The 25,104-nt window shown below is 38.9% G+C and overlaps 1 protein-coding gene across 2 annotated transcripts in view; it reads left to right on the forward strand.

Annotated features, from left to right (window-relative positions):
- Positions 1–6,999: 6,999 nt before the first annotated feature.
- LOC104020628 (excitatory amino acid transporter 1) overlaps positions 7,000–25,104 on the forward strand; it is a 93,244-nt gene continuing 75,139 nt past the window's right edge. Inside the window, exons 1-3 of one of the 2 annotated variants that reach the window (XM_087770755.1) lie at positions 7,008–7,138; positions 8,085–8,316; positions 8,730–9,004. In XM_087770755.1, the coding sequence (XP_087626881.1) occupies positions 8,824–9,004 (181 nt within the window). In that variant the 5' untranslated portion in view covers positions 7,008–7,138; positions 8,085–8,316; positions 8,730–8,823. Of the gene's footprint in view, positions 7,139–8,084; positions 8,317–8,729; positions 9,005–25,104 lie in introns of both variants that reach the window. The other variant, XM_087770754.1, reaches the window with a different exon arrangement.

The raw sequence follows: 25,104 nt of genomic DNA on the forward strand, positions 1-25,104 counted from the left end.
TTTTTCTTAAATTTGAATTACAATTTTCTGGATTTGTTTGGTACAACAGTAATATTCATATCCTCTCAGACACTGAGTGAAGAACCTAGTCCTTCTGAACAGAACAAATTCAGCTAATATATAACACCAGTGATAAGTCATCTCTCCTTTGAAACATACTTTTTCACCCTGCTATCTAATGCCTTCATAGGCTTAATTTTTCTATAGATCTGATGACAGGCATTTGATCACATTTCAAGAACAACGAGTAATAAATATTAAATGACTGTTCCTATTTTCTTTTAAGTAAATCGCAGATTACCAATGAGTACTGTGGGCCCTGGATCCCAACAGAGAATGGAATTTCAGAATGAAAATCACAGCAAAATAAATGCTGACTACCACACAGCCTGAATGTCTGGATGCCAGGGATACTATGAAACAGAGATATTTTGAGATCTTCCATAGTATATGAACCTAATGACTTTAAATCATCTCAGCCTATATGGACTGGAAAGATAGATGCAAAGAAGATTTTCTGCCATTCTGTTTTCCAAACCTGATGCTGCTTTTTCCCTTGCTAAAAGACTGCATGTTTTCTCAGAATAAACAATGCAAAGCCCTCCTGCCAAAAAAAATCCAAATGCTAAACAGTTGCTATTATATTCATTATTATAAGAGCAACTTCGAGCTGTGTGCTTTTAAATAATAATTATTTTTACAAAAGATTTTTATGTGTCTTGATTGCAGTAATTATGATGCTATAGTAGTAAATGTGCATTTAAAAGGTCACGTTAGCTTACTGCTACAAATAAATGAGTTTCCTTAACTGAACTTCATACAAATGACCGGTTTTCTTTGTATTTATCTTACTTGCTATTCTAACAACACACTAGGATGTATTAAACAGCTGATAAACCATTGTTTCATTACAAAAATAACTATAGACAAAGATGTCGCAATGTGCTCTTGCAGCCCAGAAAGCCAACCGTATCCTGGGCTGCATCAAAAGAAGTGTGGCCAGCAGGTCGAGGGAGGTGATTCTGCCCCTCTCCTCTTCTCTGGTGAGACCCCACCTGGAGTACTGCGTCCAGCTCTGGGGTCCTCAGTACAAGAAGGACATAGACCTGTTGGAGAGGGTCCAGAGGAGGGCCACAAAAATGATCAGAGGGATGGAACACCTCTCCTATGAGGAAAGGCAGAGGGAGTTGGGGCTGTTCAACCTGGAGAAGAGAAGGCTGCGGGGAGACCTTATTGCGGCCTTTCAATACTTAAAGGGGGCTTATAAGAAAGATGGGGACAGACTTTTTAGCAGGGCCAATAGCGATAGGACAAGGGGTAATGGTTTTAAACTAAAAGAGGGTAGATTCAGACTAGAGATAAGGAAGACTTTTTTTTACAATGAGGGTGGTGAAACACTGGAACAGGTTGCCCAGAGAGGTGGTAGATGCCCCATCCCTGGAAACATTCAAGGTCAGGTTGGACGGGGCTCTGAGCAACCTGATCTAGTTGTAGATGTCCCTGCCAATTGCAGGGGGGATGGACTAGATGACCTTTAAAGGTCCCTTCCATCCCAAAGCATTCTATGATTCTATGTCAAATGAAAAGCAATGTTTTATATGAAATGCGTTTCAGGCAGATAATATCAGATTCTAATTTAGAAATGAGCATTTCTCTTTAGTCTTGTTTCTCACCTATCTGCCCTTGCTTTGTTTAAGGAGATCATGTCAAGAAAATAAAGCAAGGAAAAGGGAAAAAGGAATTTGAGACCATGTCCGTTGTACAGGCTAGCACGTGTACTAGCAATAAACCTGTACACCGTGTAAAGAACATCCAGTATAAAGAGCGTCACAGGATCCAAGAAATGGGCTTCTTCAACAACCAGTCTGGTAGGGAATAAAGACAGAAAACAGTTCAGCCAGTAGGACACCCACCAACAGTGATTATCCCAAAATAGGGCCAATGTGGGATCATCGTTTTGTTGCTACCGTGACCAGCAGGAATCAGAGGTAGTAGAGTACTTGTGCTAACATCTACTTCCAGTCAGAGCTTCCCCAGGGGACTTTCAGTAGCTCAGTCGATTCACAAGTTACTGAAGTTTGCAGCTGATGAGAGAAAATGTTTAAAAAAAAAAGAATTCAGGAAGAGGAAACAGAAAGGGACCCGAGAGAAAGCGGGTAGCAAGTTTCTGGCTCCAATGCCATGCTCTTTTGTAACTAGCCACAATGTTGTATTAACTTTTCAAATAAACCTGTCTGTCCCTCTGAGCCCATTTAAGTGGTTGCCACCAGCTGTGGGAAAGCCAGTGAAGCCATACTATACAGCAGTTTGGATCTGAAACTCTATCTTCTATCGATGTAATGCCATTAGATTTCTTACAATGACACAATTCCATCCTATCTCCCATCCTTCCTAGACAACCTTGCCTGTTCTTTGGTGAGAATTGCTCCATTATACATATAAACATCCACATTCTTGATAAGACATTCAGGGGAAAAGTTCATGAGCCACATCCTCTGCTGGTATAACTTCATTTCCCTTCCCCCTTCTCCCAAGAGTGAGTGGGTGATCTGACTCCCTGTGTTGAAAGGAAACAAGGTTGTCTATTCAGCTGCAGTCAGACATATAGTATGTGTTAAGGGTCAGACAGCCCATGATGCTGAATGGAGATACTAGAGGTTCATGTTTCTCTGCTAGGAATTTTCACAGAGCAGAAAGGAATGCTGTGTTTTTGTTGTATAACTTCCGACTGAAAACTGACAGAGCTCCAAAGCATAAAATCAGTTATTCTCATGGCACAAGACCTCAAAATGTAGGAATAAAAATGACCAAGAGGATTCATTGGCTGGCTTGAGTGAGCAATGTTAAGCCTGTAATGGGACAATAAATAGAAATGTAGAAACAGATTACTGAAAATCTGAGTCCTGCTGATTAGATTGATCATTACTGCTAATCATTCTGCTTAATCTCAGGCAAAACACTTTGCCTTTGAAATGTTCTTTTGATGGAATAGTAGCATTTAATATTAATATTAATGTTAATGTTAATGTTAATGTTAATGTTAATAATTTAATCTTTACCATCAACAGAACATTTCACAGCATAATTTTTATTGATAATTGAGTTTGACCAATGATTTGCAATGTATTGAAGATAAACTCAAGTTCAGAGTAATCAGTAGAGGAAATTTTCTACTAAAAGTGACCAATAGCAACATGCTTCATGTTCATATCATGGAGTGGTCTTAGAAGGTGTGAATTGGATTCTTTTAGGAGAAAACAAAACCAGATCATATAGTCCAAGCACTAGCAGTTGTTTGGGCCACAAAACAAGGTTAGAACTAATTCAAAGTAACCCTCCTGCAGTGCATACAGTGCAAATGTCAGGTCCTCAATAGCAGCTATGGATCTACGGATCTTTTCCTGCACATCTTCAGATTTGCTAACAGAACATAGCCTATGCCTTTTTTGATGTGTGCAGAGCACATACAAGTATATAAATTACAGCACACTATCTCTTCCCACTGTCTTCAATAAAGCAATGTGTTAACCTTCATTGCACCAGATGTTAATAAAAAATAAAGTATATTTTTCACATTTGGCTGGCCAAAACTGAGGTATTTGTCAAATCCCACTGTGATAAACAGATTTGAAAAGAAACAAACACCAAACCACTATTTCTTATTCTCATTTTAGCATGCTCAAAAAAAGCAAGAGCCAACCAAGTATCTCAGGAAAAAAAACATGCCACAGTCCTGTGGAAATATTCAAGAGCCTAAGGCTGTGTCTTAGCTCTGCCAACTATTTGCTAACTTGTATGGATTAAATTTGATCCCTTAGAGACTCAATTTCTTCATTGGTACAACAGGGTATAATGGTAATTAACAGTTCTAAGCTAGATTGAAGCTTGCAAGGGAGTCACATATATTCTTATTTTGTCCAACTTAACTGAAGACTGGGGACATAATGACATACCATTTACTATGAATAAACATATTCTTTCACAAGAATTTAATTCCAATTTCACCATTGTGGATTCAACAATACTTCACTGAGCTTCTACCTAAAACTCAAAAACTTCAAAGATTCAGCCAGTATTAATTTATGGTGCTTATTTATTAATGTGAAGACTGGGTTATTTTGAATGTTAAAAAGCTTATTTCAGCTGGGATCTATGCACTCTCATACTAGATTTATTACCATCTTGGCCATGAAACAGTTGTACAATTTGTTGCTTCATTTCCACTTCTTGCATTTGCTACAACTGACTTCCCTGGGTTTTTGTTTGATAGCTCTAGTCAGTTGAAAATAACAATACTTTATGTTAAAACAGCAGCTTCCACTCTAATACCTTTACTTATTTTACAAAGGCACTCAGATACTTTGCTGACATGCAAAGTACATTTACTGACTGATTTTGTTAGCCACAAACAGGGCTTGAGTTTACCATGACACATGATTTCAGCTGGCTGAATCCACACTGCCTGGGAGGACAAGGTTCAAGTTAAAGCCAGTCTACCCTATACTTGCATTTCCCTGCTTTGCAAGCCACCTGGTGCATTGTCAAAGAAGGGCTGAAACTGAAACCCAAAGCACAAATTAAGAGTAATGAGCTAATGTGACAAGATAGACAGGCTCATCAAGGCCTTAGGTCGTTCCTTGTCTATTTTTACAGAAAAAACCCTGAAGCATGTAGAAATTATTTTGTCAATGTAAATTGTAATTGGTAACACCAATGACTGCTGCTCTGTGTTACTCTACAAAGCATACCAATGCTTTTGTATATTCTTAGTGTTGGCTGATCCAATCTAAAGTCTACAGTGCTTCTAGTAACTTTTATGTTTTAAGTCACTCTTCCTAGAAACTAATAATACTGCTGAACATTACAGACTTAACCAGTAACATTTTAAATTTTTCCTAGTCCTAATCTTAAATATTGTATACTAAATCTGTTAAATCTATTGTGCATGTAAAAGGAAACTCCAGTAGGTGTATTGTAATTTTATGTATTGCAGGGTGACACTGTACTATGAACTGTGACTTATTTATTGTTATCCAGGGATATCTAAAATACATGTTTATTGTAATATAAAGGATAGTACTCTCTATATAGTTTAGTTTCCTTATTTCACTATCAAAGCTAAGAAAATCAATAAAAGAAATGAATGCCAGGAAAGGAAGGAGAGAGGAAAAAAGTCGGAAAGAAAATTTTTAATAAGAACATGTTACCAAAAAGCACTTAATATTCTGTTTTTCTAAGCACTGTGTAATAATGTCTGTTGCTCACTGAGAGCTAATAATAAAAGTATCACTGCTGAAGTTAAGCTAAGCTGTATGACTGCTTATTGTCTATTTTCATTTTGTCTCACTGAATAGCTAATTCTCTCACAGGATTGTCCTCGTTTCTCATAGATTCCATTATTAATGAAAGCATTAAATGATGACACAGTTTTGGATCACCTCATTTGGGGCCTGACCCCTGTCCCATTAAGGCAACTGGAACATTACTATTCATATGAACAGAGGGCAGAATGAAGTCCTTATCTGGGAGGTTTCACAGAAAGAATGCCATACACCAAAAAGAAACATCAAACAAGCAGATCACTAAAGGCCAAAGCTCAGTTAAAAGGTCAATTCCCATCTCCAGGCAAAATGGTGAAAGTATTTAAAAACTGCACCATGAAAAATAAGAATGAGATAGACATTGCAACACAAGCGGTCAACAATTTTTCTTGCTTTTTTAAGTAAATGAATAATAAGTTAATTCAGATGTTTACTTTCTTTCTTGAGTTAGATACCTAAGATCAAGATCCTGTGGTTCTCAATCCAAACGCAAACCTATATTAATCATGAGCAAGTTTGCATTATACTGTAAGATTATTTTTCTCTACATTATACACCGTTATTTGAAACACATTTAAATTAGAAAACACTTTAGCAAAACCATTACTGTGACTGCATGGAAGTAACACTGCTCTTAATTTTATTTCGTACCTAACTACTTTTTGTGTGTCTAGTGTGTAAGATTATTTTTGTATACTTAAAAAGGTTTTGCAGGAAAAAACATTAAAAGCCACATCATCTATAAACAAACTTCTTAATTATATGTTTAGCATACATTTATATAAATTTCCATTTACAATATTTGTTCATCTTATAAGAAAATACACTTTAAAATCTCATGAAAGATGCACTGAAATATAATTATTGAATATTTTAAACTAACTTTACCAAAATTTAAAACAAAAATGTTCCTCTAAAAAGTGAAAGAAGGTCTTTGGGAATTCCCCTGACTCTCTCTGCAAATATCTTTTCAAATAGTGCAAACTTTTAAATGCTAAAAAACCTGAAGGCCACTTATTTCTCAAAAGTGGATGTTTTATGCTTTTCCGTTCATCATTCATTCCATGCTATTGAAACAGGCTGAATGGGGCTTAGTACCAGTGAGTTTAAATTGCTAAACAAGAGGCAAGTCTCATCATGTGTTTTGAATATCTACAAGAAACATACGAAGAATTACAACTGATTATGTTTTTCTCTGTTCTTGATAATGCTCCAGTTGCTTCTGACAGATATGTCTGGTTCCCCACCCTGGGAAGAGTAGTTCATGAATAACTGTCTTTAAGAATTAGAAAGTACTTGATAGACTCACATCATGTCTCTCTAGAACAAACTAGCATGCTCACATATTTTACCATTTATTTTAAAAAGCACAGGAATAGTGTTATATAATTATGTTTAGGCTTTTCAGATTTACAGTCTGGAATATCTAATGAAGAAGTGTTCCAGTCTCCCCTGTTCTTTGTGTGTGTGTGCACCATCCTTCAATTCTTCCTGGGTTCTGATTTTGCATTTCTAATGAAGCTGAACTGACAAAGCGTGAAAGTGGTCTAAAAGGAAAAACAAAGAAAGTGACCTTGCTTTCACTGTGTCAAGACTAATCAATATTCCAGAAGCTCAGCTTTCCCCTCTCTTCTGATGTGTCTCCTCCCCTTTCCTTAAGTTACAGTGATAGTAAATTGCTGTATTCCAGAGCATATGCAGATTGTCAGTTTTCTCTGTCTCCCGCTCGCTCAACTTTGCAGCTCTGTTGTATTTGCTGGGAAACCCCTACCTTAACTGCCACCACCGTGTTCTTAAAGTACTGAAGATCTGAAAAGGTGAGCCGATCATTTCACTTGGTGCTTTGAGTGGAGAGTCTTAATTTTTCACTCTCTTCCTTTGTATGTTACTTAATGTAATGATCCTTTTGACTGTACCCATGTTCTTTCTTGATCTTAATGCAAGTTATAAAGGACAGATTAGCTGCATTAATGATCTTGGAAAGAAAAAGCACTGTGAATTAATCTGTTTTTTTACAAAATACTGAAAATTAATTGTTCTGAAAAAAAAATCCTTCTTGCACACAGTAGTCGTGTCCAAGCTAGAATACTTACTAATTTAAATATCTAGCTCAGTCTAAGAATGCTTTCACTCTCTAAAGAAGCAAAGCACATATCATTCTGTTAAAATTCAGAGACAATATTGCACTAAAGTGCCAATCTTCAAACATATGGTAAAAGCAGTGATTAAATCCCATCAAAATAAATTTGTTACAACATGGTATTTCCTCTAAAACATGCTGTTTGAAAACCTTATGTATTTATATTTTAAGCGCTTCCTAAAAAAAGGTATTTAGGCACTAGATTTATTAAAAGTAAGATGTTAGAGTTGGACTGTATATAAACGGAGAGTGATTTCAGTGGAAGCAACTAACTCTATCCATTTATGAATTTCTAATTTCTTCATAAAAACATGCTGGTGTATTAAATAACACTTCAGAAAACAGGATTCTCAGTCTGGAAAACACCTTTGTATAGATTCTATTATTAAATAAATTCATACCAAGCAGCCACAAAAAATTCATTTTAAAATGAAAAATAATGTCCTAATGAAGGATTTTTAATATTAAAGCATTTTAAGGATGATTCAGTGCGTGATTTCTTAAAATCAGATTATATCCTCATAATTGCTGTCAGACCAAGCTAAGCATTACTTTGCAATGTGAACTTGTATTACAGTTTGAAGTGACAAGCTAAGTGGGATATAACTTCTGATGTTTTACAGATGTGTTCTGAATAATTTAGACTTCAAAGATGAATGTTATCAACATAAAATTGTCAAAGAGAAATCTTCTAAATAGTGGTTGAGGGATAAATAAACTATTCCTGCTGTGTTTTGCCATGTGAAAAGGAGGAATTCAGCCAATGCATTCAACCATTTAAAAACATCTGAAATGCAGAACATTTTAAACTTTCCAGTTCAAGCAAAATATTTCTCTCCAACGGTTAATGCAAAGGTGAGCTAGAATTTTTTTCAGATAACATGGGCCTGCTAAACAGATGAAAAGCAAGCCTGACATATTTTTAAATATTATAGCACCTTATGCTTCTATGAATTGTACCAATTTTACATTAGTATATCTCTAGCAACTGAAAAAAAAATTACTCCTGGGTTTTACAGCATGACAGCAAATTCAGATTAATTTCTGAATACATAGGACATATGTCTGATCAGTCCATATAATCCTTCTTTCATAGAGTTCTTCTAACAGTCATTGAGGCTATTTATCAAAAACTGCAATCAACAACTTAGATATTACAAATAATATAAATTGTACTGAAACATGAAGAATATTTGCTTCCATGTAAACATATGGCTAATCATTCCTCTAAAATCTTATTGCAATATTTGATATTTCTTGTCATACAGGTTTCTCCAGTACTTCCCACGGAAAAGGGTCTTCCACTTTTCTGAAGGGATATTGACAGAAGTTAATTGTAAGAGAAAACTTTCTGCAAGATAGATGACTAAAGGTAACAGAGAAGATCCAAAAACTGGTAGTAGGATGGAACGCTTTCAACAAGGAGTTCGGAAACGTACACTTCTGGCAAAAAAAAAAGTGCAGAGCATAACAAAGGATGATGTTAAAAGTTATTTATTGAGGAATGCCTTTGTGCTCTTCACCATTGTTGCTGTGATTCTTGGTGAGTAATTTGTTCAATAAGAATATTCTGTTCTCCAATGCATTTGACAATGACAATTTGCCAGGGCGATTTGCATTACAAATGAGATCTCAAATTCTTCTGCACTGATAAGAATGTTCTGACTTGGAGAGTTTTGGCTTTGACAGCTGGATGTTGAAGTTTTGGGAAGAGCCATTTTAATTATTCTAGTATTCCGAAGGAGAATTTTCGTGAAAGAAATCAGCTGTTTTACGGATTCTTCTCTTAAAGAATCAGGTACAATAACTGAATTGAATGTTCTCAATTAAATCTTTTTCTACCAAAACCAGCTGCAGCAAAATGCTCAGGATATAACTTTTATTTACCTAATCTACCCAAAATTAACACCTTGCAATGACAAACAGAAGTCCTCAGTGAATGAAATTAAAATTAAAGGGTGACATTTCTAAGCAAAGGTTTATATAAAGAGCCTCAATCTTTTCAGTTTTCCCTTGATAAATGCATAACAATCAAACCTACGTACAAGCTTATGTTCTCTCAGTTGCTCACAATCTTACACATGCATCTTTCAGATGCAATTGGGGCAACAATGAAAATGCTACTTGTTCAAAGGACTGCAAGATAGCACCTGATTAAATGCCTTTTTAGAGTGTATGGAGAGGAATCCAGAACATCAAACAGCATTTAGATTTGGAATGCACCAAAATGTTAATTTAAAATATAGCTACACATTTTGAATTTACATTAGAAAGAGAATCTTCTGAGAAAAACATACAATTTTTTGAATAAAATTTCCTTTATATAATTATGTGATCACTTTTTGTAATTTTCCTTTAAATTAAGATTAATTTTCTAAATGACACCAGATGTTTCATGAAATACCATTCCTTATAGTGTGAGCAAGAACATTATGGTTTTAATGTACTATTTTCATTTTTATTTTCTAATTAGTTTAAAATATAAAACGGTGAATCTGCTAATCAAAACCCAAATGTTAGCACTTAAAGATCAGAGTATATATCCTACACCTACATAGGCCCTAATGTCCTTGATGATGCTGTTCTGCATAAATCTACTTACTATGTTTCTACAACTTTTTTGGGAATTAAAATTTTAGGGCTTTACCATTATTGTTGCTTGATACCACATCTGCAGGGTCATTTTAAATTAATTTTAGGTTTGATGGTCTTTTTCTGGGAGACAATTATATTAATTTTCATATGGGTAAAAAAAAGTACTTTGTTTCTATAACAGAAATGTCATTCTCTCATATATATCAACAGTATTTGATTACAAGTGATTTTAATTACTATATAAGAATTTGTTCAATGCAAAAAAAACCCGTTAATATCAGGCGTAAATATTCATTTCATCTACAATGGTCAGGGAAGGCAGAACAAGCTAAGCAGGTTTTGAAACATTGTCCAATCTCAAAGGAATGCAATTATTAGATTGTCACCTGTCTATACTGCACAAGACCAAAACACTCTTGCAATTTTTTCACTGTCATCTACCTCATGTGACTCCCATAAATGTGGCAATGTGAGAACAGAAATGTAGTCTGGACAAGTGTTTTTACTGTTATTGCATGTTTCAATTAGCTTTAGATGACTAGTGACAAACGTCTGACCACAGCTCCACTACCACCTACAGCAATGGCAGAGTGCCAGTAAGGCTGGAACATAAGTTGGAGAACTGATGAAAATGTACAGCCTAGGATCAGTCAGCTGCTCAATTTCTGCTCGTGAACCTATAGACATATCTGGTATAATATCTGGAAAAAAGTCTTCTCGTTACTATGATGGAATATTCAAAATTTTCTCACATTTGTTATTTGTGTTGCAATTTTATGTTATATATATGATTAGAACAACAAGTTCACACTTGGTAGCTCATAAAAAGGTAAAACTTGTTTTTTGACAGTTTTTTTCTGTTGTGGAAATAGGGAAGAAGTAGGGAAGAGTTGGCTAAAGAGTTTGGAAAACACTCAGTGGTTGAACTGCATCTGTCTAGTTTGGCAAGGACTAAATTGTTATCATCTCTCAGTTGTTTGGTGATCTGTGGAAAATCAGATGGTGGGCTTGATCCCTTTCCTAGCAGACAGTAATCAACATTGCAAAATTAACCCATCAATTAGCACCACTGGCTGTCTCATCAGAGATGCTTGGATGTGAATGTAGGTGGAAACCAAACTATACTCGGGTCCAGATTAAATCATTTACAAGAAACCATGCTTAATACTCTCTGTAATCTAAACAGACAGATGACATCAGTTTTTAGGGCTGTTGGTCCAGCAATTTTCATAAAGACTAAACTCAGGAAAAGCAAAATTTTAGCTTTAAAGAGTACAACATTTCTTCAGAAACATTTATTTCAGGCCTCTCTTGTCAAGGGACTGACATGAAAAAGCCTATTTAATAGAGAATTTCCAACTTCTTTGTTGATCAGGATTGATGCTGGCAGAGGTTAAGTGGATAGGATCATATGTCTTAGCCCAGTTTCAGGACTGTAGTTTATAACAGGCACTTGAGTTTGTCAGATGAGTTTGTGTCTGTGGAAACATGCACTTTGTTATGAAGTGGGTAGCTGCAACATGCATTTGTTTGTTTTGCATACTGATATTTTGCAGGCAGAGCAGAGATTTTCTGGCATTCACATGATAAGGAGAAATATAGCTGTTTACCCTAACTTCTGCTGTTACTCTGATTCTGAACTGAATTCTAAACTGAATTCACTAGCTGCTGCAATACAAAAGCAATTAATCTTTAAAAACCTAACTATAAAGATGCCAGAAGTTATAACTCATGTTGAGAATTGCTTACGCGCTATTCTCTATTTCCCAAAAACCTCAAGAAAGGTCCTTCTGACTTCACATTTTGCATAGTTAGGATCTGTCTACACATCATTCTTATCATCATTGCTATTTTTAGTGAAATTTAAACTGCTTTCAAGCCTTTTGAGAAACTTTGAGAAAAGCATGGTCAGTAAGTGAGTTACAATGAAGTGTTTCAGATTCTGCTGGCATGCCTAGAAACATTAAATTAGTTTTTTGCAGTGGATCTTGGCAAGAGCCAATAGATGAGAACAATTATGTGAGGCAAATTTGGGAAGCTGACCATTGGTGAATTGAGTGTCACAATGACCAGGAGCAATTTAAGGTAGGCTAGGGGTTCTGGTGGGTCATGGAAAATCTGCAGGAAGTCTTACAAACTTTGAAGTGCTAGCCAAATTACTGGCAAAATCTCAGGCACTGCCCTCTCTCCCACGCTACTTAGCTTCATCATCCTGTCCTCAAAATGCCTTCCTTTCAGATACCCTTCCTTCAGCAGACTGTCTTCGTTCTCTGCTACTTACCTCCCATTTTCCAAAAATGCCACAGGAGTCCAGACTACTCTGGCAGGACTCCTAAATGCCAAAGAATCTCCTGTGGATTCTGAACTTGTACTGAAGGAAAGATTGAGACACACAGAGCTGCTGAGCAGAGATCCTGAGAAGCTGTTCACAGAGAAATACTGTTTTAATTGATGGGCTCAGTGAAGTAGAGAGAGGTTGTGGAGCAAGTACTATAAAAAGCAATTTCTGCATAGTTAAGAAGCCATCATAGCTCCACATTGTTAGCTAAAATCCTCTTTACACTGCCGAAGTTATATGCCACAGTTGTCCACTGGGACATTCAAGGGGGACAGAGATGGATCCAGTTCTGGTTTCTGGCTACTTGTCCACTGAAGGGAGTGCAGGACTGGCTGTGTCATGGAACCCAGTCCTCTGTACTTGCAGGCAATCTCACAACAGATGTAAAATGTAGATAGGCCCATACAACTTCTGTTCTACAACAACAACATGCACTATATATAGGATCCCAAAACTTTCCAACATCCTTATAAAAAAAAACCCTAGTTAAAAGTACAGGAAGAAGACGTTAAATGATAGAGTTTTCGATTCTTGGAGAAGTAAGGAGGGGGTCAGCAAAACCGCTACCCTGAACTTTAGAAGGGCAGACTTTGGATTGTTTAGGAGTCTGGTTAACAGGGTCCCTTGGGAGGCAGTCCTGAAGGGCAAAGGAGTCCAGGAAGGCTGGATGTTATTCAAGAAGGAAATCTCAAAAGCACAGGAGCAGGCCGTCCCCATGTGCTGTAAGTCGAGCCTGGCTGAACAGAGAGCTTTGGCTGGAACTCAGGAAAAAAAGGAGAGCCTACCACCTTTGGAAGAAGGGGCAGGTGACTCAGGAGGACTACAAGGATGTTGTGAGGTTATGCAGGGAGAAGATTAGAAAGGCGAAGGCCCAGCTAGAACTTAAACTGGCCACTGCTGTTAAAGATAACAAAAAATGTTTTTATAAATATATCAGTGACAAAAGAAGGGCCAGGGAGAATCTCCCTCCTTTGTTGGATGCAGAAGGTAACCTTGCCACGAAGGATGAGGAGAAGGCAGAGGTACTTAATGCCTTCTTTGCCTCAGTCTTTAATAGTCAGACTGGTCATCCTCAGATTTTTCAGGCCCCTGAGCTGGGAGATGGAGATAGGATGCAGAATGAAGCCCCGGTTGTCAAAGAGGTGGCAGTCACTGACCTGCTCCTCCACCTGGATGCTCACAAGTCCATGGGGCCAGATGGGATCCACCCAAGGATACTGAGGGAGCTGGCAGAGGAGCTTGCCAAGCCACTCTCCATCATCTATCAGCAGTCCTGGTCAACCAGGGAGGTCCCAGATGACTGGAAGCTAGCAAACGGGACGCCCCTCTACAAGAAGGGTCGGAAGGAGGATCCGGGGAACTACAGGCCTGTCAGCCTGACCTCAGTGCCGGGGAAGGTCATGGAGCAGATTATCCTGAGTGCCATTACGCGGCACGTGCGGGACAATCGGGGGATCAGGCTCAGCCAGCATGGGTTTATGAAAGGGAGGTCCTGCTTCACTAACCTGGTCTCCTTCTATGACAAGGTGACCCGCTTAGTGGATGAGGGGGAGGCTGTGGATGTTGTCTACTTGGACTTTAGTAAGGCCTTTGACACTGTCTCCCACAGCATTCTCCTGGAGAAGCTGGCTGCTCACGGCTTGGATAAGTGCATTCTCCGCTGGGTTAAAAAATGACTGGACGGCCGAGCCCAGAGAGTGGTGGTAAATGGAGTCAAATCCAGTTGGCGGCCGGTCACAAGTGGTGTTCCCCAGGGCTCAGTGATGGGGCCAGTTCTGTTCAACATCTTCATTGATGATCTGGATGAGGGGATTGAGTGCACCCTCAGGAAGTTTGCAGATGACACCAAGTTGGGTGGGAGTGTTGATCTGCTGGAGGGTAGGAAGGCCCTGCAGAGGGACCTGGACAGGCTGGATTGTTGGGCCGGGACCAACTGTATGAGATTCAACAAGGCTAAGTGCCGGGTCCTGCACTTGGGTCACAACAACCCCATGCAACGCTACAGGCTTGGGGAGGAGTGGCTGGAGAGCTGCCTGGTGGAAAAGGACCTGGGGGTGTTGGTCGACAGTCGGCTGAACATGAGCCAGCAGTGTGCGCAGGTGGCCAAGAGGGCCAATGGCATCCTGGCTTGTATCAGAAATAGTGTGGCCAGCAGGACGAGGGAGGTGATAGTGCCCCTGTATTCGGCCCTGGTGAGGCCGCACCTCGAGTACTGTGTTCAGTTTTGGGCCCCTCACTACAAGAAGGACATTGAGGTGCTGGAGTATGTCCAGAGGAGGGCAACGAAGCTGGTGAAGGGTCTAGAGCACATGTCTTATGAGGAGTGGCTGAGGGAACTGGGGTTGTTTAGCCTGGAGAGGAGGAGGCTGAGGGGAGACCTTATTGCTCTCTACAACTACCTGAAAGGAGGTTGTAGCGAGGTGGGGGTCGGTCTCTTCTCCCTAGTAACGAGTGATAGAATGAGAGGAAACGGCCTCAAGCTGTGCCAGGGGAGGTTTAGGTTAGATATTAGGAAAAACTTCTTCACCGAAAGGGTAGTCAGGCATTGGAACATGCTGCCCAGGGAAGTGGTTGAGTCTCCATCCCTGGAGGTATTTAAAAGAAGGGTAGATGAGATGCTTAGGGACATGGTTTAGTGGTGGACTTGGCAGTGATAGGTTAATGGTTGGACTTGATGATCTTAAGGGTCTTTTCCAACCTTAATGATTCTATGATTCTATAAGACAGGAGAGATGAAGTCATTACCAATGTCCCTATGTTCCTGAAAAAGCAGAGAGTTAAATAAAGCCTGCAAATGCTCCTTCATAATACAGAAGGCAAAAAAAACCCCAAACCCAAACAAAAAGAAAACCCTCCACTACCTAAAATATCTGAACAGTGAAAAGCTGTGCAGAGTAGCAGATTCTCCTTTCTCAACACACTGCTGGTCTGAACAATAAGTTAAAATGACTCTGAAGAGGTACAAGTCTGTGATACACAGGTAGACAGAACCCTGGATAATACCCACAGTTAAGTGGCAAAACCTTCCTAAGTAATATCTTGAAAACATTGCTAAGCAAAACCTTCATTCTATTTGAAGTTAAGAAATATTTATAATTTTGGGGAAAAAATTTAAATAGACACCATAAGGTCCAGAGTAACATTAAAAAGTTAAAGGAGATGATCCTTTCCCAAAAGGAGAAAAAGTATAGAAATACAAAGCACTTTAATTCTGCTATTAAGTAGTCAGTAATAAAAGTCAGATTGTGAAATATAAACAGTATGCTAGTTTAGCAGTTACTTTCAAAATAAAATTATCACAATCTTAATTTCTTATCATACACTCTGATGTTACTGAAATGAAACAGCAGTGGATGTTGAACTGCCATACATTGCATAGAGTAACAACAATACAGTTGGCTACTTTGTGAATCACAATTGTGCATTCTGGAGACAGGAGCTGTGCATATATACACAGTAAAGGTACAAAATATGCTAAATACAACCTTACTACCTTCTTATTTGCTCTAAATTGTAAAATCAGTGGACTTGCAAAGTGGTGCTGAAAAGTAACATTTCTGAGAGGTCATAAAACAATTCAGAGAAACATACATTCATTGCACTCTTCATACAGCTTGTGAAAATGTAGGCACTGGTGAGCTTTTCAAAACTCTCTCTAGAAATTCAATTTAAATTTATTTATGTAATACCACTTCTTATAAAGCATATTTCAAGGCTATCATGGGTGGAATGCAGTACAGTAACAACATGAGATATTTAGGATGTTTACGTGGTTCCTAAGAGATTTTACAAGAAATTTCCCTGAATGCTAGTAGAATATGCAATCAAAAATGCAAATGAAATCAATCATGCAATCAAAAGATATGTTACAACAGAAAAAGTGGTCATCTTAAAGCCTGTCAAGAAACAATTTGTGTTTGCATGAGCATCAAAGGGGACTAAAAAGACATTTCAGTAGCAAATGAACTAGTATTAGGGCTTGCCAGTCCTTTCCACTTTTCAGTAGGCATGCACTGTAGTCACTATGGTAACTGCAAAGCAGTACAAAATCATAAGCAAGGTGCCAATGACTTGTATGCTGAGTAAATGTTTAACATTGTTAGATTCTTACTAGCACCTTAGCTATTGTAAAGCTAGAATGAGTTGTCATCTGCACTGGAATGCCTTCAAGTTGGCCAAAATGAAGGTGTAGCTGAAGACAGCATGTTCAGTTGTTTATGAATTCCTGAAACTTTCATTCATCTGGCTTAAATTTCTCACATAATTTCTTAAAAAAAAAAACAGGCATCTAAAAGTTTCCAAAGATTTTAAGATATCAAAGAAAAAACAGTTTTATAAAATATTTAGGTGAATCAAGATAAAGTACATCTAAAAAACTATAGAAAGAAATCCAATATTAAAGAGAGGTAAATAAAGAAATTAGATCTTCTAGACTTTAATAAGGCTGCTAAAAAAGTAAGATATAAATGCAGGCATTCTGATACTTTGTACTTTGACTTTTAAATCAGGATAAATAGCAGCTGAGAGATAATTATTGACTTTTTTAATTTTTTCATGCCTTGTTAAAAAAATCACATGTTCTGGAACCAGCAACTGTGTAAAATAATCCATGCAGTCACTTTAGTTGTGTATATCCTCTGTCCATCCTCCCAATTACTTTCATTTACTGTGCATTCCATTCAGATTTTGTATTTCATTCAGCTTCAGATTAGAAATCGGCATCTTTGGGATTTAGCATATTTTGTCATATATTTGCTTCTCAGCATAATACAGCCCAGTTCTGGGTAACCCCAGAAGTCCACAAACTAAGCATGTAACTGCCTAAAACTTGCCAGGAGAAAAAAAATAAACAGGATTACATGCCTACTCCCACTCCTTTCTGAGTGAGTCAGGACCATGCCAGATACTTTCACCCAGTGAAGATCCAGAAGCACAAGAGCCCTCACCTTAGGAATGGTGTCAGCAATGCTTGAGGAATTGGCTCACTTTTCCTTTCAAAAGGCAAGTTACAGGAGGATGCAATTCTGCCATTCCTTTCAAAGTTGTATCCTCAGGCAGAAGGAAATGCAAGACTTCTAAAGGCAAATACATATGCCAAGAGAGCAAAAGATGGCATGATGTTTTACCTAATGGCTAAAACACTCATCTATAACAGGGAGCCCCAGGTTGTGAAGTAATCCTTGTAGCAAGAACAGGAACACAGGGCATCCAAAATCCAGTTGATTCTCTGCATGGGTGTGTCAAACGTGCTCAGTTTCTAAATCCCCAGGACTTAGCATGGAATTAGGCAAATAGATGTTTAGGTCATGGCAATTCTGAGAAAAAAACAAGCAGAACAGTGAGAAGTGAGGGGTCTTCCAAAACAAATGGAGAAGTGCCCATTAACTTTATAGATTTTCCACAAGTAAGCTTTTTTATCTAGAGGCACTTTGAAGGTCACAATTTGGACTCAGGTACTTACTATGTAATTAAGTATTGTTTCAGGTGCCAGTTTCCCTTTGCCATTTTTGTGTCCTTTAAGATAGGGAAATTCTGCCATTCTGAATAATGCCTAACAGTGAGAAGAGAGTTATCATAACCTATATGGAGGCTACACCTAAATTAATCCTCTATGCTACAACATTTTCAGAATCACAGACCACCCACTATATCTTTCAAATGGCTTAATGCACAAAAAGCTAGGCAATGAAAAGGCTTACATCAGACCTCTTTTTAATCAACTGAAAACACATTTTGCAGTTAATGTGTTAAAAGAGACTGTTGACCAGTAAACTAAATAGATGGAAGATTCCATCTATTTAGTCATATTGAGATTTTTAGGAATGAAGTGGCTCAACTAACAAAATCAAACAGATAGGGACTGAAAGCATCCTCACTATCTTTTTAAAAAGATGGTAACATGATTCCATGAATTTTAGTCATGAACCTGAATTCCTTATCAAATGAATTCACCGAACGATAAATCAAACATAAATAAAGGATTCCAGTAATACTTACAACTGATATGGCAACAGTCTTGATTTCTACAATGGGAAATCCTTCCTCTCAGTCTGTCCAGGTTGCTTGCATGTGTCAGCAAAACACTGGATGAAAAAGAATCTTTAAAATCTTTTAACAGTCTGCCACATGAGTTATGTTCCATGACACAAACAGTTCTGGCATAGGCATATTTAGGTTCATCAAAATGGTTCAAAGAGAATATAAGGAAAACCAGAAAGCAAGGAAAGAGCAGGTGATATATAAGGGGGGGTGAGGGCAGGGGAAGATCCAAGATAAAATTATGAAAAAAAAAATTAAGATCAAAATCAAAATCAAAGGCATGCAAGTGAATTGGTGAGTCTGGTTCTTGTGGTGAGCAAAGAAAGAGATTAAGAACAATTGTGATTTTGTTGGCAACTTGAAGTATTTATTATCATTAGAGAAGTTATTTACCTGTTTGTCTCAATTAAATATAGTTGCGACCTTATCTGAAACTGACTGTTAGAAGAAAAGGTGTCAGAACAAAATAGCAAATCAAGCAGAAACAAATGACCCAAAGAACAAAAGCATTCATTACAGAGCTCTGCAGGAACATAAGAATGAAATGACTGTGCAGCTAATAAAAATATACAATGTCCCATTAAACTGGTAGGAGCCTGATTCTTTTACTGGCTCTAGCCCAATTTCTGTTATAGAACAAAATGTTATTTCCTTGCTGGTTACAAGGTTTCCTGAAAGAGCACTATTAACAGCACTACTAACTGATATTTTAGTGCATCATTCTACCTTGTTTAAGATTATCTTTTCCAATTATTATGAAGCTCTCTATTTTCTGCTGGAAAAGAAAAAGTAAGTCTCTACTTCATCTATTAAAGAAAAGGATTTTGATATGGACCTCATTTAACAGTGTTTTGAAATTTACTGGTAAAAAGCAGAAGTGTTTTAACTCATTGGTGTGTTCTGTTTGAACTGGCGAGCACTAATATGGAAAAGGCAGCTCTTGCACTGTCATTAATATACTACCTAGTAATTTTCTCTTGAAATGTCCTTGAGTTATGTTTGATCAATTAAAAAGTAAAACTGATAGATTTTTTACTTTCTGCATGAAAATACAGTAGAGGGCATGGACATTTTAAAAAATATTAACTCCAAATAATAGTGTGGTCTTAATTCCTGTGTGTTTCTGAAATAAAACAGAGAACAGAAGCTCATAAGGATTCATTTTAAAAATTGAGACTTCACTTGTTTAACAAAACTGCTGCTATTGTTCACTTAAAAACATCATGCCAATTGTAGGAGCTTCTTTATTCTCTTTAAATTATCAATTATTTGAAGTAGTGAAAAAAACAATCCTTCTCTATTAAATTCTTTTATCTAATTCTTCTAAGTAGGCCAAGGAGGAGGATAGACTTAAACTTCCCTAAAGTTCTTGAATGAGCACTTAGATAGGGGTAAAGCCCCATCTCTCATCTTCTAAGAGTTATGGTTTGTTTTTTTTTTACTGATATGGTGTTTTAAACCCATGTGTAGGTGTGCAACTTATTTCATCTATGCAACACAAAAAATCGTGAAACAGTTTTATATTATTGTGAGACTAAGGCGTTTTGTAATACAGTTAAGAACTTCTTCATTTTCTCCATGGAAGATTTTAAAATTACTTTTCAAATTCAGTTTAGGAAATGATATATAAGTTGATGATACCCTGGTAGATCACTAGAATTTTTTTTACAAATTTTTTTGTAAAAAACCAACCAAACAAAAAAGAATAAACAGCTCCATAACTAATCTATTCCTAAAAAACTGAATAGCATAAAAGTATTATTACTGAGGGAATTGGCTGATGTAGTTGCCAAGGCACTCTCTATGATATTTGAAAAGTCATGGAAGTCAGGTGAAGTCCCTGGGGACTGGAAAAAGGGAAGCATTGCACCCATTTTTAAAAAGGGTAGAAAGGAGGACCCTGGGAACTACCGACCTGTCAGCCTCACCTCTGTGCCTGGGAAGATCATGGAACAGATCCTCCTAGAAGCTATGCTAAGGCACATGGAGGACAGGGAGGTGATTCGAGACAGCCAGCATGGCTTCACCAAGGGCAAGTCCTGCCTGACCAACCTAGTGGCCTTATGCGATGGAGTAACTACATCAGTGGATGAGGGAAGAGCTATGGATGTCATCTATCTGGACTTCTGTAAGGCCTTTGACACAGTCCCCCTCAACATACTTCTCTCTAAATTGGAAGGATATGGATTGGATGGGCAGACTGTTTGGTAGATAAGGAATTGGCTGGATGGTCACATCCAGAGGGTAGTGGTCAATGGCTCAATGTCCAGATGGAGAACAGTGACGAGTGGTGTCCCTCAGGGGTCTGTATTGGGACCAGTGCTGTTTAATATCTTCATCGATGACATAGACAGCGGGATCGAGTGCACCCTCATAAAATTTGCAGATGACACCAAGCTGAGTGGTGCAATTGACATGCCTGAGGGACGGGATGCCATCCAGAGGGACCTGGACAAGCTGGAGAAATGGGCCTGTGTGAACCTCATGAGGTTCAACAAGGCCAAGTGCAAGGTCCTGCACCTGGGTTGGGGCAATCCCCAGTATCAATACAGGCTGGGGGATGAAGGGATTGAGAGCAGCCCTGTGGAGAAGGACTTGGGGGTACTGGTGGAGGAAAAACTGGACATGAGTTGGCAATGTGCTCTCGCAACCCAGAAAGCCAACTGTATCCTGGGCTGCATCAAAAGAAGCGTGTCCAGCAGGTCGAGGGAGGTGATTCTGCCCCTCTCCTCTTCTCTGGTGAGACCCCACCTGGAGTACTGCGTCCAGCTCTGGAGTCCTCAGTACAAGAAGGACATAGACCTGTTGGAGAGGGTCCAGAGGAGGGCCATAAAAATGATCAGATGGCTGGAACACCTCTCCTATGAGGAAAGGCTGAGAGAGTTGGTGTTGTTTAGGCTGGAGAAGAGAAGGCTGAGGGGAGACCTTATTGTGGCCTTTCAATACTTTAAGGGGGCTTATAAGAAAGGTGGGAACAGACTTTTTAGCAGGGCCTGTAGTGATAGGACAAGGGGTAATGGTTTTAAACTAAAAGAGGGTAGATTCAGGCTAGATATAAGGAAGAAATTTTTTACGATGAGGGTGGTGAAACACTGGAACAGGTTGCCCAGAGAGGTGGTAGATGCCCCATCCTTGGAAACATTCAAGGTCAGGCTGGATGGGGCTCTGAGCAACCTGATCTAGTTGAAGATGTCCCTGGTCGTTGCAGGGGAGGTTGGACTAGATGACCTTTAAAGGTCCCTTCCAACCCAAACTATTTTATGATTCAATTATTTTTTGTCTTGCTGCTTCAGACCTTGATTTTAATACTCAATTCATCACACTTTGATGTTAATCCATTTAAGAAATTTGATATAGAAGATTATATGTTTCTTAGCAATTACAGATGTACCCATAGTTTTTAAAGCCTGATATGAAGACTTTATTGTTTCCTTTCTGGTACTGCAGCATCTAGAAGTGAAAACCCTAGGCCAATTCATCAGTGTCTTCCTGTTTTAGGAATAAGCAATCCCAAATCATGTCTGCCATTTTTGCCATTTCCATCCCATTCCTGTCAGTGTCAATTATTTTTGCCTTCTGGTCCTTTCATGTTTTAAATCCTCTCTTCACTGTATTCATATAAATTGAGTTTTATTTTGAACATCTACATTGGTATAAAAATTCAGTAAAATAATTTAGTTCAAGGATTATTCCGATTGTCATCAGGATTATCTGCAAAACCACGTTTTCCATAAATTTGACTATATCACTGACAAGTACAGCTCAAAAATCTTTTTATAAGTCTAGCCTGATTTGCTTCTTCATTATGAACTGTATTAATTGTTCAGCAATGTGGTTCTGTTATATGACTATACACGTGTACAGAATTCATCTCCTTAACTTAAACAAGCACTACTGATTTTCGTCCAGAAGAAGTCTAACAGATTCTGTTGAGGAATCTACTCTTTCCTGCCATGCAGAAATGGTATACCATTTATCATTTGAGAAGTCAGGCTCTGATAATGTAGATTACTTGTTCTTTTCTGTTACAAAGGGTAGACAGAAACCTGCACAACAGGTTGTGGGAGCACGTTTCACACAAGGCTTTGTTTCATTACAATTTTCAGAATTAATCAGAAACTTGAAACTTTTACTGAGAAAGGCCAGCTCCAGTATTTTATCTTCTCAGTCTTGATCATGAACTGCATATAAAAACTGCATATAAATTAATAGCAGTGCTAAGATTAAGGCTGAAGAATTAGTAACTATGAAGCGTCGACCCAGTTCACCATAATAGACTACCAGGGCACATTTTTTCCACATCACAGAAATTCTTTTTGTAAACTGCAGTGCTGGGCAACCCTGTAATTCTGCGCAGAGCACATTAGGACAAAAAAAAAGGAATAATTTTTGACTCAACATGTTTACATGGAGCTTCAGAAACTTACTCTCACTACCAATAATATTCATTCAAACAGCCATCTACTCAGGCCCTGATTCTCTCTTAGGCCACTTTGTACTGCTTGGACAGTAGTGGACCAGATAATCAAGCCCTTATAGCATAGCATAAAGACTATTTCTTATAGCAGCCTCAGAAACCCTTATTAACATCAGTGAGGCTTTGTACTAGTGCAGAGATTAATCCATGTGGAACTAATTACAAGATTGTGGCCTAAGAAACCGGTCTAGCTCTATTTGCTTGTTATCCAGTTGTCAAAATGTAGTGCTTATTAAGTGCAGAAACAAAGGGTCCAGATCATAGAATCATAGAATACCAGGTTGGAAGGGACCTCAAGGATCATCTGGTTCAACCTTTCCTGGCAAACGCATGGTCTAGACAAGTGTCCAATGTTGGGGAATCCACCACTTCCCTGAGGAGATTATTCCAATGGCTGATTGTTCTCATTGTAAAAAATTTTCTTCTCATGTCCAATCGGTATCTCCCCAGGAGTAACTTGTTCCCATTACCCCTCATCTTTTCCATGTGACTCCTTGTAAAAAGGGAGTCTCCATCTTCTTTGTAGCCACCCTTTAAATACTGGAACATGGTGATAAGGTCTCCCCTAAGCCTTCTTTTCTCAAGGCTGAACAAACCCAGCTCTCTCAGCCTTTCCTCATATGGCAGGCTTCCCAGACCCTTGATCATATTAGTGGCCCTTCTCTGGACCCCCTCCAGCCTGTCCACATCTTTTTTGTATAACGGGGACCAAAACTGTACACAGTATTCCAGGTGTGGCCTGACAAGCGCTGAGTGGGCTAATGACTTCTTTATCTCTGCTGGTGATGCCCTTTTTGATGAAACCCAGCATCCTATTGGCCTTCTTGGCTGCAGCAGCACACTGTTCACTCATATTGAGCTTCCTGTCCACCAGGACCCCCAGGTCCCTTTCCACAGAGCTGCTCTCCAGCCAGGTGGATCCCAGCCTGTGCTGCACTCCTGGATTATGTTTTCCCAGGTGCAAGACCTTACACTTGTCTTTGTTGAACTTCATAAGGTTCTTGTTAGCCCACTCTTCCAGCCTATCTAGGTCTTCCTGCAGGGTGGCGCTCCCTTCCAGAGTGTCCGCTTCCCCACTCAGTTTGGTATCATCGGCAAACCTCATCAGGGTACGCTTGATCTCATCATCCAGATCACTTATGAAGATATTAAACAGCGTTGGGTCCAATATCGATCCCTGGGGGACCCCACTTGTGACGGGTTGCCAGTTTGAAAAGGAGCTATTTACTACCACCCTCTGGGTGCAGCCTGTCAGCCAGTTCCCCACCCACCACGCAGACCACTTGTCTAGACCGTAACACATCAGTTTCTCTAGGAGGAGGCTGTGGGAAACCCTATCGAAAGCCTTGGAGAAATCCAGGTAGACAACGTCCACTGCTTGTCCCATGTCAACCGAGCAGGTTACTTTGTCGTAGAAGGCAATCAGGTTGCCCTTGCAATGCCCTTGTAGTTCTCAATGGATAATCTTCCACTTCTCCATCTCTGGTACGCATCTCTCTTGGTTTTAAGCAGACCCAGGAGCTCGTGGTTGAGCCAAGGGGGCCTCTTGCTCCGCTTACTTCCCTTGCCTTTAAAGGGCATGAACTGTTTTTGTGCTTCCAGGAGAGCGTTCTTGAAAAACTCCCAGTGCTCGCTAGCTCCTTTATCCTCCATGGAAGCTTCCCATGGAATCCCTCCCAAATGAGCTATGAGCGAGCTGAAGTTTGCTCTTCTAAAATCTAAAACCTTTGTCTTAGTACTAACCTTCAGCATGCTCAGCAGGATCCCAAACTCCACAATATTGTGATCACTGCAGCCAAGGCCGAGGTGTTACAAAACAGGTTTTCTTGGTTTGTGAGCAGCAAGTCCAGCAGCACCTCATTCCTGGTTGGCACATCTAATGTTTGTATGAGGAAGCAGTCCTCTACACATTCCAGGAACTCGATGGATGACATGTGAGCTGCTGTATTGTTCTTCCAACAAATGTCTGGATAGTTGAAGTCACCCATAAGAACCAGGTTCTGTTGACCCAAAGCTTGCTTAAGTGACCCAAATATTGCTTCACTGGCCTTATCGTCTCAGTTTGGAGGTCAGTAGCAGATGCCTACTGTAAGATCCCCCTTGGAGACGACCCCTCTGATCTTGACCCAGAGGCATTCGATAGGGCTTCCACAATCGCCGTAGTTGACTTCTATACATTCAAGGTTCTCCTTAA

The sequence above is a fragment of the Nipponia nippon genome, unplaced genomic scaffold (assembly GCF_047370975.1).
Source record: "Nipponia nippon isolate SJK-2023a ecotype South Korea unplaced genomic scaffold, ASM4737097v1 scaffold_33, whole genome shotgun sequence".
Lineage (NCBI taxonomy): Eukaryota > Metazoa > Chordata > Aves > Pelecaniformes > Threskiornithidae > Nipponia > Nipponia nippon.